The sequence below is a fragment of the Siniperca chuatsi genome, linkage group LG9 (assembly GCF_020085105.1).
Source record: "Siniperca chuatsi isolate FFG_IHB_CAS linkage group LG9, ASM2008510v1, whole genome shotgun sequence".
Taxonomy (NCBI): domain Eukaryota; kingdom Metazoa; phylum Chordata; class Actinopteri; order Centrarchiformes; family Sinipercidae; genus Siniperca; species Siniperca chuatsi.
The window spans coordinates 21,356,304-21,370,653 of record NC_058050.1 but is presented as its reverse complement, the minus strand read 5'-3'; the positions used below and the strand labels follow the sequence as shown (position 1 = coordinate 21,370,653).

The 14,350-nt window shown below is 41.8% G+C and overlaps 1 protein-coding gene across 3 annotated transcripts in view; it reads right to left on the bottom strand.

Annotated features, from left to right (window-relative positions):
• Positions 1-12,830, bottom strand: part of ctnnb1 (catenin (cadherin-associated protein), beta 1) — a 15,094-nt gene extending 2,264 nt beyond the window's left edge. For 2 of the 3 annotated variants that reach the window (XM_044206594.1, XM_044206592.1), the window contains exons 1-14: positions 12,660-12,830; positions 5,506-5,556; positions 4,558-4,782; positions 4,187-4,440; positions 3,844-4,082; positions 3,364-3,565; positions 3,062-3,206; positions 2,808-2,911; positions 2,399-2,533; positions 2,032-2,235; positions 1,377-1,535; positions 945-1,064; positions 568-718; positions 125-246 (exon numbers count right to left, since the gene is read on the bottom strand). In XM_044206594.1, the coding sequence (XP_044062529.1) occupies positions 125-246; positions 568-718; positions 945-1,064; positions 1,377-1,535; positions 2,032-2,235; positions 2,399-2,533; positions 2,808-2,911; positions 3,062-3,206; positions 3,364-3,565; positions 3,844-4,082; positions 4,187-4,440; positions 4,558-4,782; positions 5,506-5,518 (2,073 nt within the window). In that variant the 5' untranslated portion in view covers positions 5,519-5,556; positions 12,660-12,830. Of the gene's footprint in view, positions 1-124; positions 247-567; positions 719-944; positions 1,065-1,376; positions 1,536-2,031; positions 2,236-2,398; positions 2,534-2,807; positions 2,912-3,061; positions 3,207-3,363; positions 3,566-3,843; positions 4,083-4,186; positions 4,441-4,557; positions 4,783-5,505; positions 5,557-7,238; positions 7,334-12,659 lie in introns of all 3 variants that reach the window. The other variant, XM_044206593.1, reaches the window with a different exon arrangement.
• Between the last annotated feature and the right edge of the window lie 1,520 nt (positions 12,831-14,350).

Sequence of the window (14,350 nt, the reverse complement as noted above, 5' to 3'; positions counted from 1 at the left end):
TTAGTTATGCAGGCCTTTATTTACATTTAGAAGTGAATTTCAGTGCACAAGCATCCAAGTGTTTTTTTGTACAAATATACTGATTAGCAATTTAAGAACAAAGCTGATTTTGAGTGCTTCAGACCTCATTCCAGGCCATTGGTTCCGTCCTGAAGAGCGAGCTGGTGAGTTCTACAGAGAGGCGTTTCTTGTAGTCCTGGGGTTTGTCCTCTGACATACGGAACAAAACTGCTGCAGCGTAGGTGGCTGACGGAAGATGGAGGGTTGATAGGTTAGTCAAAAAAATAAACTTACTACAAATAAAGCGACCACAGAGAAGAGACAATTAAGAGGCCGGGTATTGCCATGATTACGGTTACAACATTAATGTTGCTTCATTTGTCTACATCAATTAAGTCCATGGAAAACTTATACAAAAACAATGTTTTGTACAAAAGTGCCAGTGTTCTATCCAATCATAAGCACTCATTTCTCAGTTGGACTGAGAATCTGAGCATCTGCATAGCTCAAGAGTAGCTATGCAGATGTGAATGATGACTGTATGTAAATGAGTTTTTGTGAACATACCAACTCCTTCATTGCGGCTGTGCAATAGCTCTGTGAGAGGGGCAGTGGCTCCCTCAGCCTCGATGGCCTCAGCAGCCTCTTTATCCTGGGCAAGCTCACACAGGACGCCTGCTGCTACACGCTGGATGTTCTCAATGGGAGAATACAACAGCTGCACACACAGACAGGGTTGCTTAGAAAAATTCTCAGCCTTCACAGTACTTACACATCTAAAAATTATGCAATAACCAGAGATTCATAGAGTGCAAGCACACACACGGTGGTACAATAAATTGCAACCATGACAGCGAGTTATCCCACCACATTTGTAAGATTTACTTTAATGATGTGCTGGTATTATTGCAACATGAAGACAAGCACAATATTGTTTTTTTTACCTGTACAAACAGTGGAATGGTGTTGAGTCCTCTGATGACTATTCTGTTGTGGACATCTCTGGCCAGGATGTGAAGTGCTCCTGTGCAGCCCTCCACAATCTCCTCCATACGAACTCCCTCCTAAAAAACACAATTAGTTGAGTTTAAATTGTAGGGAGCCTTTAAGACTCAAGATGAGCAGGCAGTGGTGGGAACTATTGCTGATCTGGTGTCATCTGGTGGTCATCTTTTTGAAGTGGCTAAGAGAATTGCAGCGTAACTGGTCAGTACCAAATCTGACATTTCTGTCAGGTTTAAGTAATGCTGGGCATTGGGTGTGGGAGATGCTGAGTTCTGCTCAGTGAATAGATGGCATGGCACTACTGAGCTGCATGTGCCATTATTAATGCCATGCTGGGGTTTGTTTGTGGACGTGCGTGTGTCTGCTCTCACCACAAACTGCTGCTGCGTGCCTCCCATGCTGGTACGTCTCTGTGTGTCTTGGTGCGCTCTGACCAGCAGCTGAACCAGTCTGGGGATGGCTCCCTGCTCCCTCAGAGGAGCGTGGTTTGCAGGGCACAGAGCCAGGTTACGGATCAGACCGACTGTAGCCTGATAGACAAACAGATTTACAGTTATGCCTGTTTCAAATCTGATCAAGAATCACGGCCAAAAGTTGTTTTCAGGTATACATTTGTATTCACGACATTTTAAATATGCATTGTTCCTAGACATTTTTTAATTTGAAAAGTCCTTTAAATGGATTGTGTTTGTAATTTGGGACTATTTTTTCCCTCAATCCAATGACAAAACAAAAAAGTGTACAAATCAGTACAAATACACTACAATAAACTAGAGGCCAGGTCTTGTCACTCAGTTGTATTTTGCAGCTTCTACACTGGACGATTTGCAGATGTGCTACAGGTCTAAGCAACTTCAATGCACAACAAAACACTCCTGAGAGAGTGTGAGACCCAGAGGAGACATGGATTACTAGCCAACTACGCATTTAAAGCCAGGTTTGGCCCATTATTTTAGATTCAAGGTGTGGTCAAGAGTAAACTGATTTGAATGAAAGAATGAAGAGTGAAGAACTGTTTGCGAGTACCTTAATGAGTGGCCAGTGTGATGGCGGATGCAGTAATTTGACGACCACGGGCAGGCCGTAGTGCAGTCTGACAGCATTCTGTGCCATCTCAGCGTCCTGGTGTCGAGATGTGAGGTGACGCAGGGCACAGATAGCAGGTTCTGTGATGTCTTCTCTGTCTCCGGCCCGAAGCACTGTGCGAACCAACGCCTCAATACCTCCAACCTACAGAGGAACAGATGGTATAACCGATTAACGGATACATCAGAGATTCAGTTTTACTGGGTGGATAATAAAAACCTTTAATTACAAATTCTGACCAAAATATGTACAGAGTATTTATAAACAGTAACTAAATAGTAAACACATTTTAATAATGAGTACTCACCTGGCAGACCATCATCTTGTTCTTGTAGTTGTTACAGGTCAAGTTAGACAGGATGCCAGCAGCACAAGTCACCACATTAATGTCGTCACTACCGAGCAGCTGGACCAGAGTTCCTAGCAGACCTTCCATTCCCTCCTAGAGAGAAAGACAATCGTGAAGTTAGCATGAAAGCAATGATGTGTACACAGTAACAAGAGCAAGTGAATGCTTGCTACTAAGATGAATTTCAACCCAAAAAAAAAATAAAGTAAAATGCATTTCTCATCTTTCTGCTGAGCAATGCTTTTTTATTTTATTTTAAAAGCACAGAGGGAAGTAGGCTCCTGAGTCTATTAAGTTGTTCTCACTGTCTTTCACAAAAAAACAAAACAAAACAACAACAACAAAAAAACAAACACGATTGGTGGACCTGTTTGGTGGCAGCATCTGACAAGTTCCTGAGAGTCCAGAGACAGTTCTGGACCAGTCTCTGGCTGGGGTCTGTCAGGTGGAGTCCCAGAGCCTGCATGCCTCCTGGACAGAAAGACAACGATGGAATGTTTGTCGTTTAAATGCATTTAAAATAAGCCAGAAGAAAGAACCTCACCTACTAATACACAGTTTACGTATAATGATATTCAAGCTCATTTTGCAAACACTTAATGTTTAGGAGACCAAACATACCAGCTTCTACAATGGCAGGCTTGTTACTGGAGCAGACGGACAGAACTTTGAGAACACGGCTTGTGGTCCACAATAGTTTCTCATAGGTGTAAGTCCTCATGATGTTGACCAATGCCTGGGGGCCACCACTGGCCAAGATAATCAACTATATGAGAGAACATAGAAAGGTTAGGGGGTTTAATGCTCTAATGAAGCATATGACCTTTGAAATGAAAATGCAACATTTATTACGTGTGTATTACCAGGTTTTAATACAGTATTACCTTCTGACCACACACACCGCCCTCCCACTAACCCCTCACCTTGCTTTCCTGGTTTCCATAGGCCAGTATCTGGAGACAGTCAGTGGTGATGGCCAGGAACTTGACGTTGGTCTTGTTGAGCAGAGCCACCATTTTCTGTAGACCGCCAGCTAAACGGACAGCCATCTTGGCACCTTCCTGGTGCAGAAGGAGGTTGTGGAGGGTGGTAATGGCATAGAATAGGACAGAGTCCACTGGTGAACTGCAGAACAAACAAAGGCTTATTAGATTACAGTCCCACTTGATATGTATTAGATTAGGTATCTCAAAAAGGTCCTCCCTCTCCACATCCTCTGCCTTTGAGGGGTTAACAGCCAGTTACTTTTTTCCCCATGTTTCTCTTATCACAGTTGATAGGCCAATGTGTCAAAGTAGCTATTAACCAATAAGAATTGGAAACCGAAATTACGCTTATGCTGTTAAAAAAAACAAACAAAAAAACTTCCAAATCAAGTATCCCTCCATCCTCCTTTCACATACCCAAGCATTTTAACTAGAGCTGGTATTCCGCCAGACTTGAAAATAGCCAGCAGACCCTCTCTGTGATGGGACAGGTTGTGGAGTGTTCCTGCGGTGCAGCGAGCTGTCTCCACATCATTTGTGTTCTGCATGGTCCTGACAATAGCAGACACCATCTGAGGGGAGCGCATGATGGCGTGGCGAGAAGCTTCTTTCTTTGAAAGCTGGTGGACCATCACTGCTGCTTTGTTTACTACAACCTGGGAGGAGACAGACTCAGAGGTTAGGGAATGATAGTTGGGGAGAAAATAAATAAATAAATAATTTCTGAGCCAACACTGAGCCAGTTTTCATGAGCAACTACCTGATCCTCATCATTGAGTAGTTTGGTGAGTTCTGGTATGGCTCTGGTTGCCAGCTCAGCGTCATCTTGGTAGTTGATTAGATTGACCACAGCATGTTTGAGCATTTGCGAGGGCTCTGCCAGCCTCTGAACGTTGGTGGGGTTTGCTGCATCATACTGTGTAGAGGGAATCTGCATGCCCTCCTCAAGAGTCTCTGGGAACATTGCTGCACGCACCCGCTGTGCACGCGTCATGGCATACTGACCATCTATGTCTAGAAGAGACAGAAGAACAGTTCTGTTATAGCGGGATTCAAGCTGCTATTTGGACCACATAGGTCCACAATTTTGAACAGATCTTCCACAAAATGTTTTTAAGCATTATGACCTACCTTGTACTTGTTCCTGGGAGAAGTTCTGGTTGAAGCCCTGCTCCCACTCATACATGACCTGGTTGTCGACATCCTCTTCCTCTGGGTTGCCCTTCCCACTGAGGGAGGGAGCAGTTGTGGTGGCCCCTGAATGGATGCCTGAATCCAGGTAAGACTGTTGCTGCCAGTGACTGACTGCCGCCTTACGGTCTGGCTCCATGACCATGTCTAGCTCCATCAGATCAGCTGGAAAGAGATAAAGTACCCGAGAATCAACATATGCAGTTTGGTTATCCATATTCTTGTTTGCATTATGACTGTCATTTGACAAAATGTAGAGAAACAGGTATTGAGCTGGCAAGGCCTGACAAGGAAATATTACATCAGATATAAAGCATCTAAACAATGCCTACACAATTATTACCAAGAAGTATGATCACAATTATTCACCTAGTTTCAGAATCCTAATTTTAGTATCAAATTTAATTGCAATGGTCCCATCTTATGTCAAAAATCTGGACAGCTTTTTAAAAAAGGATGCCTTTATAAAATGTAATAATTTTTACAACCATTAACTGACAGTAGCATTGTATGTTGTGTGAGTGGCACAGCGAACCAACTGCCTCAACAATGGTTTATAGCCACTGCAATAAATGGGATTTCTAACCTGCTTCTCATGCTATTATTTTCCCACATTTTCATACTTCAATATGTGTGATTTACCTGTAAAGGTCTCTTCAAGCATAACGTTGATTTTATATGAGCTCCAAGTTTCAAATTGAAATCAATAACTAATTCACTTTGCTCTAATGAGAACATAAATCTGCACCAGGAGAAGAGGCAGTTTTGAACTGCAGCAAAGTTTAACAGTGTGTGTTTGTGCGTGTAAGTGAATGATGCAGACAAATAGAAGCTGTAAAGAGCAAGGAGGTGAAAGAGTTTGAGCGTGTCTGAAAGCTATTTACTCACCCTGGGAAGCCATGTTCCTTTCTCAAACCGCGGCCGACACAGCTTCCTGATCTGAAACCGGGGAGAAGCAGTGAGTTAAACTAACCTTCCATCATTCCTACCCTCTAAACTGTTCCCTGCCAGTCCTCTTTCCTTCCAATCAAACACCATCACAGATAAGGTAAAGGCAGAAAATTATTTCCAGTGTTGTTTCAAAAGAAACGCCTGAGACAAGTGACTTTCCAGTGCCTTCTTTCCTTTCCTGCCTCCTCCTGCTCTTCGATTTCTGCTTCTGTTAGAGCCAGACAAGCAAAGAGCAGCAGCTCGCACACAAAGCCACCATTAAGTGTAGCAGCTAGCAACTATTTAGGTGAGGAAGGACAGGGGATGTGGAGCATTGGGTGGAGAGAAAAGAGGCAGGAGGAGGGAGGCAGGCATATGCATTCCTGCACTGGCTTTGAAGCTGAAACCACACTCTGCAGGAAAGTAAACACTGGCAAAGGAAGGAGAGCGATAGAGCAAGTGAGAGGGGATTAATTCAGAAAAACACAAGGAAAATTGAAACAGGTATTTTCAATTCATACTCACTGTCATAGCATTTATCATTAATGCACAAAAAAGGTAGGAAATGGGAAAAATGCAGCAGAAAATACCGGCTAAAATGAGACACAGAAACAGGCTGTATATCCATAGAATCAGAAACCCTTTCAAAAGTACATCTGTTGTGATTCTAAAGATAAAGTCTACAGGAAAATAGAGACCAAATCCTTTTCAATCATGGCATTCCCATTTGAACATGTTTCAGTATTAAACTAAACTGGAGGAAAATAAGGGGATGGCAACAAAAGAGCCATGAATTGATTCATATCTTACTAGAGAACATAGGAGACTAACAAGACCGACTTTTCAGCAGTGCCACAGACCTGCTGACACAGTATGTTGGTTCCACATAATCTACAGTCCACGTGAAAAGACTGCACGTTCTTTAAAGCACACCAAAGACTTCATCTACTTGACCTTCATTTGACACGGACACTGTTGTGCCCATGTTTGTTTCACCATTGAGAAAACACTGTCATATTTCTATTATGACTTAAAGGAAGCATAAGCTGCTCTAACATCAGCATGATGTTCTTGCCTGATAGAGCAACCACACTACTAGAGGCTAAAAAGTAAGACTACAGACTTTTAGTCACTCCCAACCTTGTGTCAGCAAGCTATGAACTAATATTGCTAATGAAACTAACCAAAAATCAACTCCTCTTAAAAACGTTTACATTTGTGCCTGTGGAAATCAAATGTGTTATATTCAAATTCTGAGCAGCTATTTCTTGCCACAAGGCTTGATACAACAGGTGTGAGGCTACGTTACTGTTCTAAAGGTCAGATGTAGTGACAGTGGCAACTTTGATACAGTGTCTGAAAGAAATGTAAAAAATGGGCATGAGAAACATAATTTGATATTATGATATATAAGTTACTGTGTGATCACGTTGAAGGTATGGACATTGTCTGATTTTGGAGGTTGTACTGGAATAAAACAATGCAATAAAGTCGCCTCTGCCAGTGAAATGGCCAGTTACGTTTGAAAAGACTCGTTCTACACAGGAAACACAGGGTTCTGCCAGAGAGATCATTAGGTCAGCCAGAGACAGCGCATTCACAATTATGTTAAAAGGAACCCGAGTGGCATCCCTTAAAACTTTATCTTCTCCTTTTAGAGGTGTGCGCTAAATACCAACAGGAAATGCTACCTTACAATCCTGAATCTTTGACGTCCCGTTTCAGAAAGATCAACCGCAGTGGCCAACAGGCTGTCTGAATGTCATGTGATCACCTTGATTGTTTTCTGAAGAGAGAGAGAGAGAGAGAGAGAGAGAGAGAGAGAGAGAGAGAGAGAGAGAGAGAGAGAGAGAGAGAGAGAGAGAGAGAGAGAGAGAGAGAGAGAGAGAGAGAGAGAGAGAGAGAGAGAGAGAGAGAGAGAGAGAGAGAGAGAGAGAGAGAGAGAGAGAGAGAGAGAGAGAGAGAGACTCACCTCTAGTCTCTCTAAGCAGCAAAAACAGTCCATTATCTTTCCACATACCAAAACGATACTGAATGCTGTTTTTTCCTCTGTTATTTTCTATTAAACCTTTGGCTAACTGTGACTGACCGTGTAATCACCTTGTTGTATTAAAAAGGCAAAAAAATCTCTGTTGGAACATAAAAAACTCACTACTTATGGAGATATGATAATATAGTTTTGGAATATTGGTAATCACTTAATGAAAAGGTCCTTCCCGATCTTTAGTCTCTGCTAGAGATCAAATGCGAATGTCCGGCAAAGATCCGACGCACTCAATATTTGTTAGCACAAGCGCCTCAAACAAACAGCCTACAAACAGATATTTAAGATCACCATTGCAGTTGCTCACTTTGTTCTATTTAGGGCTATCTAGGTTTAATAGCTCCCCAAGAAAATGGTTAAAGCTAGCCCTTTTCTTAGGGACTTTTTTTTCTTTTTCCTGCCTGCAAAACGCTCAATAATTGTAAGTTGTCTAAAACAAGAATATGATTGAATCAAATGAAAACTTTACAGAACAAAGACAAGACTAATTGGCCTACAAATAGAAGTGGATTTACGGAAATACACAGCAGCCAGGCAAAAAAAACAAAAAAAAACCCAACAAAAAAAAAAACAGTCTGGCATGAGATGTAGGCGTTTGTGAAGTTAAATGGCTGCGAATACACCCAAGGACAGCTAAACTACTGCTCTGAATTACTTCCCTCCTCACACCCACACCACCCCAGCGGTGTCATTAAAACACAATCTTGAGTCAGGCTCCTGACCACCAACTCAAATTCACTGTTCACACACCATCCTCCCGAGCTTCCCAGGCCTGCCCTCACGTAACCTAGCCCAGCCCTAATGGGAGCCATATGTCCCATATAAGGCTGCATACAAAATCAAACATTCAATCAAAGCACACAGTGGAACCATTTATCATTCACACTGGTGGAAAAAGAGGGTCTTTACATCTGGCTTTGGAAACTGAGCCGATGATTGTTTTTTTGATGGGCAAACAAGCAAAGTCTGGTCTCCAATTGAGACACACAAATGGCAGCCCTACCATAAAGTCAGACTCTTGACCGTTCCTGAGAGTTCCTAGACATCAGGCTAGCAGCCCAGCCACAAACATCTGAACGAGAGGTTTCTTTGAAGCCAGATGTGAAATCCAATATATAGAGTTGTGCCTGGTCCAGTTAAAAGCCACATAATTGAAACCAGATGACTAATGAGTGACACACCAGTCACCAGAGTCAGATGGCTGTCTTGGTCGCAGTACGTGGGATAAATCGAGGTATAAGTACACGCGGGGAGCTGAGGCAAAGGACGAAGTCACATGAAGAAATGCTTGGATAGATCCATCAAAGAGGTATTTTATCTTCTTGGCACACACAAATGTGAATGTAGATGGCGAGGTAATGTGCATGCACAAAGGCACACAAAGCCTTATGAAGTGTAATCACAGCACTGCTGTCCCAGGACAACACTCAAATGACAGGCTTACTGTTCCAGCACAAAACTGGATGGCCAGGAATAGTGTGCTTCAGTCCGTTTCACTGCCCTGAATATAGTAAAAGAAAAACATGCTGTTCATGTAGAGAGCCAGAGTCCATCAATGTGTGAATGACAAACATGAAACAACAGAATATAAAAGGTGAACCAGCACAACTACTTCTGTTTGGATTTAGGTTTGGTTTTAACGCTGCCTCACAGAACAGATGAGGGCACCGATGTGGTCTATTAAGCTGGCTCTATTCAGAGCAGAGAGAACAACTCCTAACATGCATAGGCAGAGCTGGATGAAGCACAGCTAGGACCCTGACAGGACACAATCCCAGAAAATTATAATATATTTATTAAAAAATAAAACAAGATTACTTCAACCATGAAAAAATGTTCTGCAAGAGACTTGATTTGTCTCCCACATGTAGATCTTGCTAAATTGCACAGAGGATATCTCAATCAGGATTAGGCACGAAGCCAGATGACTGACAACTATCGTGAGATACCTTCATTTCAACTCCCACAAACAAAATAAAATATGGTTATTACGGGTCCACAGTGACACCTACATGGGCTAATATGCCTAAGTTTAACCAATTATCTAATACATCAGCAGCTAGCTAAGCAAGCGTGAAAGAAATCTGTAAGCTATGTGGGAAATCTTGTATTTCTAAACACCTTCAAGCTGAAGAAAAATCGCAAATGCAATAACTCCCACAAAAAAAAAATCTCATTTACATCACTGCACTGTGAATATCATCTCTTTCATTTATAATTTGTGGAAACTTTAAATAAACCAATAATAGGAGAGCTGAAAATCATATCTATTTATTCATAGCTGGAACTCAAAGCAGCTAAGCACATCCAAACTCTCCAATCCTATTTACTCTGGATGAAAAGAAGAGGGGGGGAAATTAGCCATTCTGTCAGCAATTTTGTGCCAGACTGCCACAAAGTGAGTTCAGGTGAGCCTCAAGGTTTACACTGTGTAAAGAAGACAGTATCATGTTGCCATTTAAAAAATAAATCAATGTATGACACACTTGTTCTAAATTGCATCACGCCGAATGACTCTTTTGGCCTGCAGACATTCGTGGCTTACTTTTACAGTCTCTTCCTAGCATACTGTGGCATTTAAATAACTTAAAATTAATTTGTTAGAGGAAATACACAGTGCTTGGGTTAAAGAAAAATTTATTAATTGAGAACAGGACTTCAAAAGAGCTAAATCCATCCATCCACAGCCCATTTCCTCTCAAGTTCAATACATCCATATGAGTAAATGACCCAAACAAGCTGCATTATCGGCACAAGCAGAGAGACAGGAGCTGCCACAGGCTTCAGTGTTAGCCACGTAATGTGCAGGGTCAGCAGCACTCACTGCTGGCTGCCAACAATACAATGAGTTCAATGCCTGCATCCGCTGCAGTGTTTGGTCTGTGTCTCAACTGCAAAATGATGGATGCCCATGGAGAAACAGGGGCTCCAGAAAATACACAAGCAACTTCCACACGACGATGACTTTTCCTTTGTTCTGCTCAATATTTATCAATCTATAATTTAAAATGGAAAAATAAGATTGAATGGGTTGAGAGTAGTACAAAAGCACATAAAAATCCTTAAAGATGTATGCTCCAAAAGAAGTCAATTGCTTGGAATCATTTATCGCCAATGGGTGTTTAACTGAACCTTTATTTATATAAAGTGATTGATCCTTTCCTTGGCTCCTAGTGAGGACATTTTATCAAAAATATGCATCTGGAAAAACCTAAATGAACATCACTATTGTCATGTAAACTTGTACATTCAAAACTCTGCCAGCAAGTTAAATACAAAATACCATCACAATGCGGACACACAGGTGGGTCATTAGAAAGAGAAAAAATGCAGTATTGGGTCATTGCAATACCACTAGAAAAGGTTCATAGTAAGTCTTCTTGCAAGTGGATTACCTCAAAACATACCACCGCCGGTCTCGGATGTAGCCTACACCCACGCTTCCGTCTTAAAGATTTTAATGCACCGTTTGAAGAAAATTTTGCTGACGAGATGACATGTTTCTTAGTTTTGTTTGCTCCGTTGTGTAATCTGGTCGGGGATTTCGCTGAGGGGCCGCAGGAACACGAACAAACAAAACATTTTAACCGATTCTACAAACACACCCGAGAGCCAAAGACAATGCCCTGATTTCTGGGACATGGGAACACCAAAGACTGGTGGAAATGTAACAACTCGAGCCCGCTCTCGTGTCCTTATTATTTAAAATGAACCAGTTTAGTTGCAGAGCTTCCGTGACTAAAATAAATCTGGAGCCGCTGATGTCAACATCCTCCAGCCGCGGTTTAATCTCTAAATCTAATCGCTAAATCATTCTTTCCAATGAAACCAAAACAAAATAAAACATGACGTTTAAAAATATCTTAAGACCTCACCACCACGTCGTCTTGGGACACTAAAGCGCATACAACAAACAGCTTTTTGGAAATGGACCCCTCACTATCGCTTGTTCTCTGAATCGACAGGATGGCGAAAAGCTGCGAGGTGTCCAACTTTTTTTCCGGTCCCTGTCCAGCAGCCAAAACAAACACACCTCTGGCTGTGCACAGGGACCATACGAAACTGTATGGTACGGTATAGTATAAACATCCAATACAAGACTTAATAAAAACAGATCAACACTATCCAAATAATAGCGTGCTGCACCCCCTCTTCCCCACAGCTGCCCCTGACTTTCTTGCTCCAACACTACTGACTCAGATTTCATACTCTGGCTCCTCCTCGTCTTCCTCCCAAAGCGCAGCGGCTGGGAGGAATTTGTCGGTCTTTGTTTAAAAGGACGAGTGGAAAGCACACTCTCACGGGCCTTTGACCCAAAATAAACTTAAATATAATCCATTAATATTAGTTTGGAGCGATTCGGCTCGCAACGAGGTCGACGTAACATTAAAGTTTCTAACGGTTTTCAGTTCCAACTCAACTTTAGGACGAAATGTTACTTCACCGGTGTTCGTGACTTGGCTAACGTTACTTAACGTTTGCAAACTTAGTTTTAAACAGGTAAAGTTGTACACGTGGCCACGATATACAGAGCTTCACACGCTTGTGTCTTCACCACGTATTACGTGTTTGTTAAGCTAAAGCAGCTGCAAAAACAACCGACAAAACTCAGAGTCAGAATAGTGGTTATGTGGCCAGCGGCATAAGTGGGCTAATAGTAGTTAAGCTAACTAACCATGGCTGTCGTTAGCTAACGGTAACTATTCAAACAAGCGAGGACACAACATCGGCGTTTACTCCCAAATTAAGGTTTCCGAATAAACTGTAAGGCAATGAAATCCATCGGATACATCTAGATAATGTTAACTATTGTCTATATTACCCAACACCAACCCCGTGCTACCATAAAGTTAATGAGTATCGTCTGTAAAATGGGCATGCTGCCATTAGGAGGTGGATGGCATATCCCAAATATCTGCCGTGAAAGCAGCTGCGGCAGCAGCATCATCCCCGGCCACACCGGCCCGCACACAACAACCGTCTCCATTCCTGCTGGCATTCAGGGAGAGCCCGACAAGAAAACAGGGAGGAACTGTGTGGAGCCGATAGTTTGAATGTTGAAGCCTACCCTTGTCAACACAGAAAGTCCGTCCACTCGGATCCTGGAGAGTAAAAGCCACTTAGAAATGGAAAAAGTCAAGGAAAATGTGAAGACGAGCGTCAGCGGGGAGCCCTCGTCCACTCCCTCCGCAGACAGTCAGCTTCAGGTTTGCCGGAACAGCAGTGACTGAAAAATGTAAGATGGCGGCGGTCTTATATAGACCGGAGAACACCTCCAGTGGTCACATATCCTGCCGTGCGCTCGAATAAAATAGAAACTAAAAAAACGATAACTCTTTAATTAATGTCACTCTTATGTGTCTCCGCATATATACACCTACCATAATGCCTGCATGCCTTGGTTGTGAGTTTTAGTTGATTAAATAAAATAAAGCAAGCCAAAATCAATGTCTACGGTATGAGTATGGATACACAATTGAATGAAGTTCCGACGGACTAGAAAAGGGAAATCCGATTCCTTCCCCAAGTTAAACCTCTCGGACTGTGAAAAACGGATAATTTCCTTCACCTATACAGAGTGAGACAGTTAAGAGTTTCAATGCAAACAGTACCACTCCTATCACCAGTAGTGTCATGCCCCAATAGAACAAACATTTACCTCACAGATATAAAAACAAGTTAAAAAATAGTCCACAACATCAGCAATAAACACAGTAATGGAAAGTCAGTTCCATGGGTGGAAATGTGGGTTTTATTTGAGCTACCATACATTTATTTGCTGCTCAAAAAGCTAGTTGATGCCAAGGGTCAAATGATGATAAATAAAACAATATTAAACATTGCAAATAACAAAAACTCAGCAAGGAGGTAGATATTTTTTATTACACTGGCAGTCAATCAATATATAGTGGATTTGGCCATTCAAATTGTTATTGTAGCCTACATGTGTAAGTTCCTAAAGAAACTGTGTGATTAGGCCTACAAACAATAAAGCAAAAGTCCCTGAGCAGGTTGGAGCACCTTGTGTTCAGCAGAAATGTGATGAATGTGTGAGTCAGAGATTGTCAGTGACTCCTGGAGAGTTGTTGATTACTGAAATAGACTCAGTTGTGTTTGTGAATTACATCAAATCTCACATTCTAAGGAAATATTTCAAGGAAGTGATTCATTACTACTCTTTACATAGTCTGAGTGGGAGAAAATCAGAGTTCAGGCAAGTGCATTATAGATTTCATTGATCAAACAATGCATGCATTGCTAAAATGATTTTGATTTCTTCAAAATATTGTAGAATTAGATTAATCATATTTCCTGACTCCATTAGAAACCATATTCAGTCATTAAAATTATTAGTGATCTATGGGCATAGCCAGGGTCCTTCAAGTGAATAGTGTGATCTCCCCTTTTTTCTGAGATCACAGAGTTGTGGCTATTAATTTTCAGATGACTTTCTATTTGCCTCAGTTTTAAGTACGTTAGTGGACAGGCCACGTAGAACATTTACATATGCATTACAGTCCTCTAGTCAGTGTTTGGTCTCTGTGTTATAAAAGAGAGAGCAGGTAATGTTCTACCTTCATGCTGTCCCTTCATTCTACAGCTAACAATGTCATGGGCAAACAAAGGTATCTGTCATGTCTTGTCATCTGCCTACAGGCTATTTCATTAACTGTTATTTACAGTATGTGGGTGGAATAGGTTACCGAAAGCCAAACTCTAATTCAAAACAGTCACTGCAGCAGTCCCTGGATAGGATAT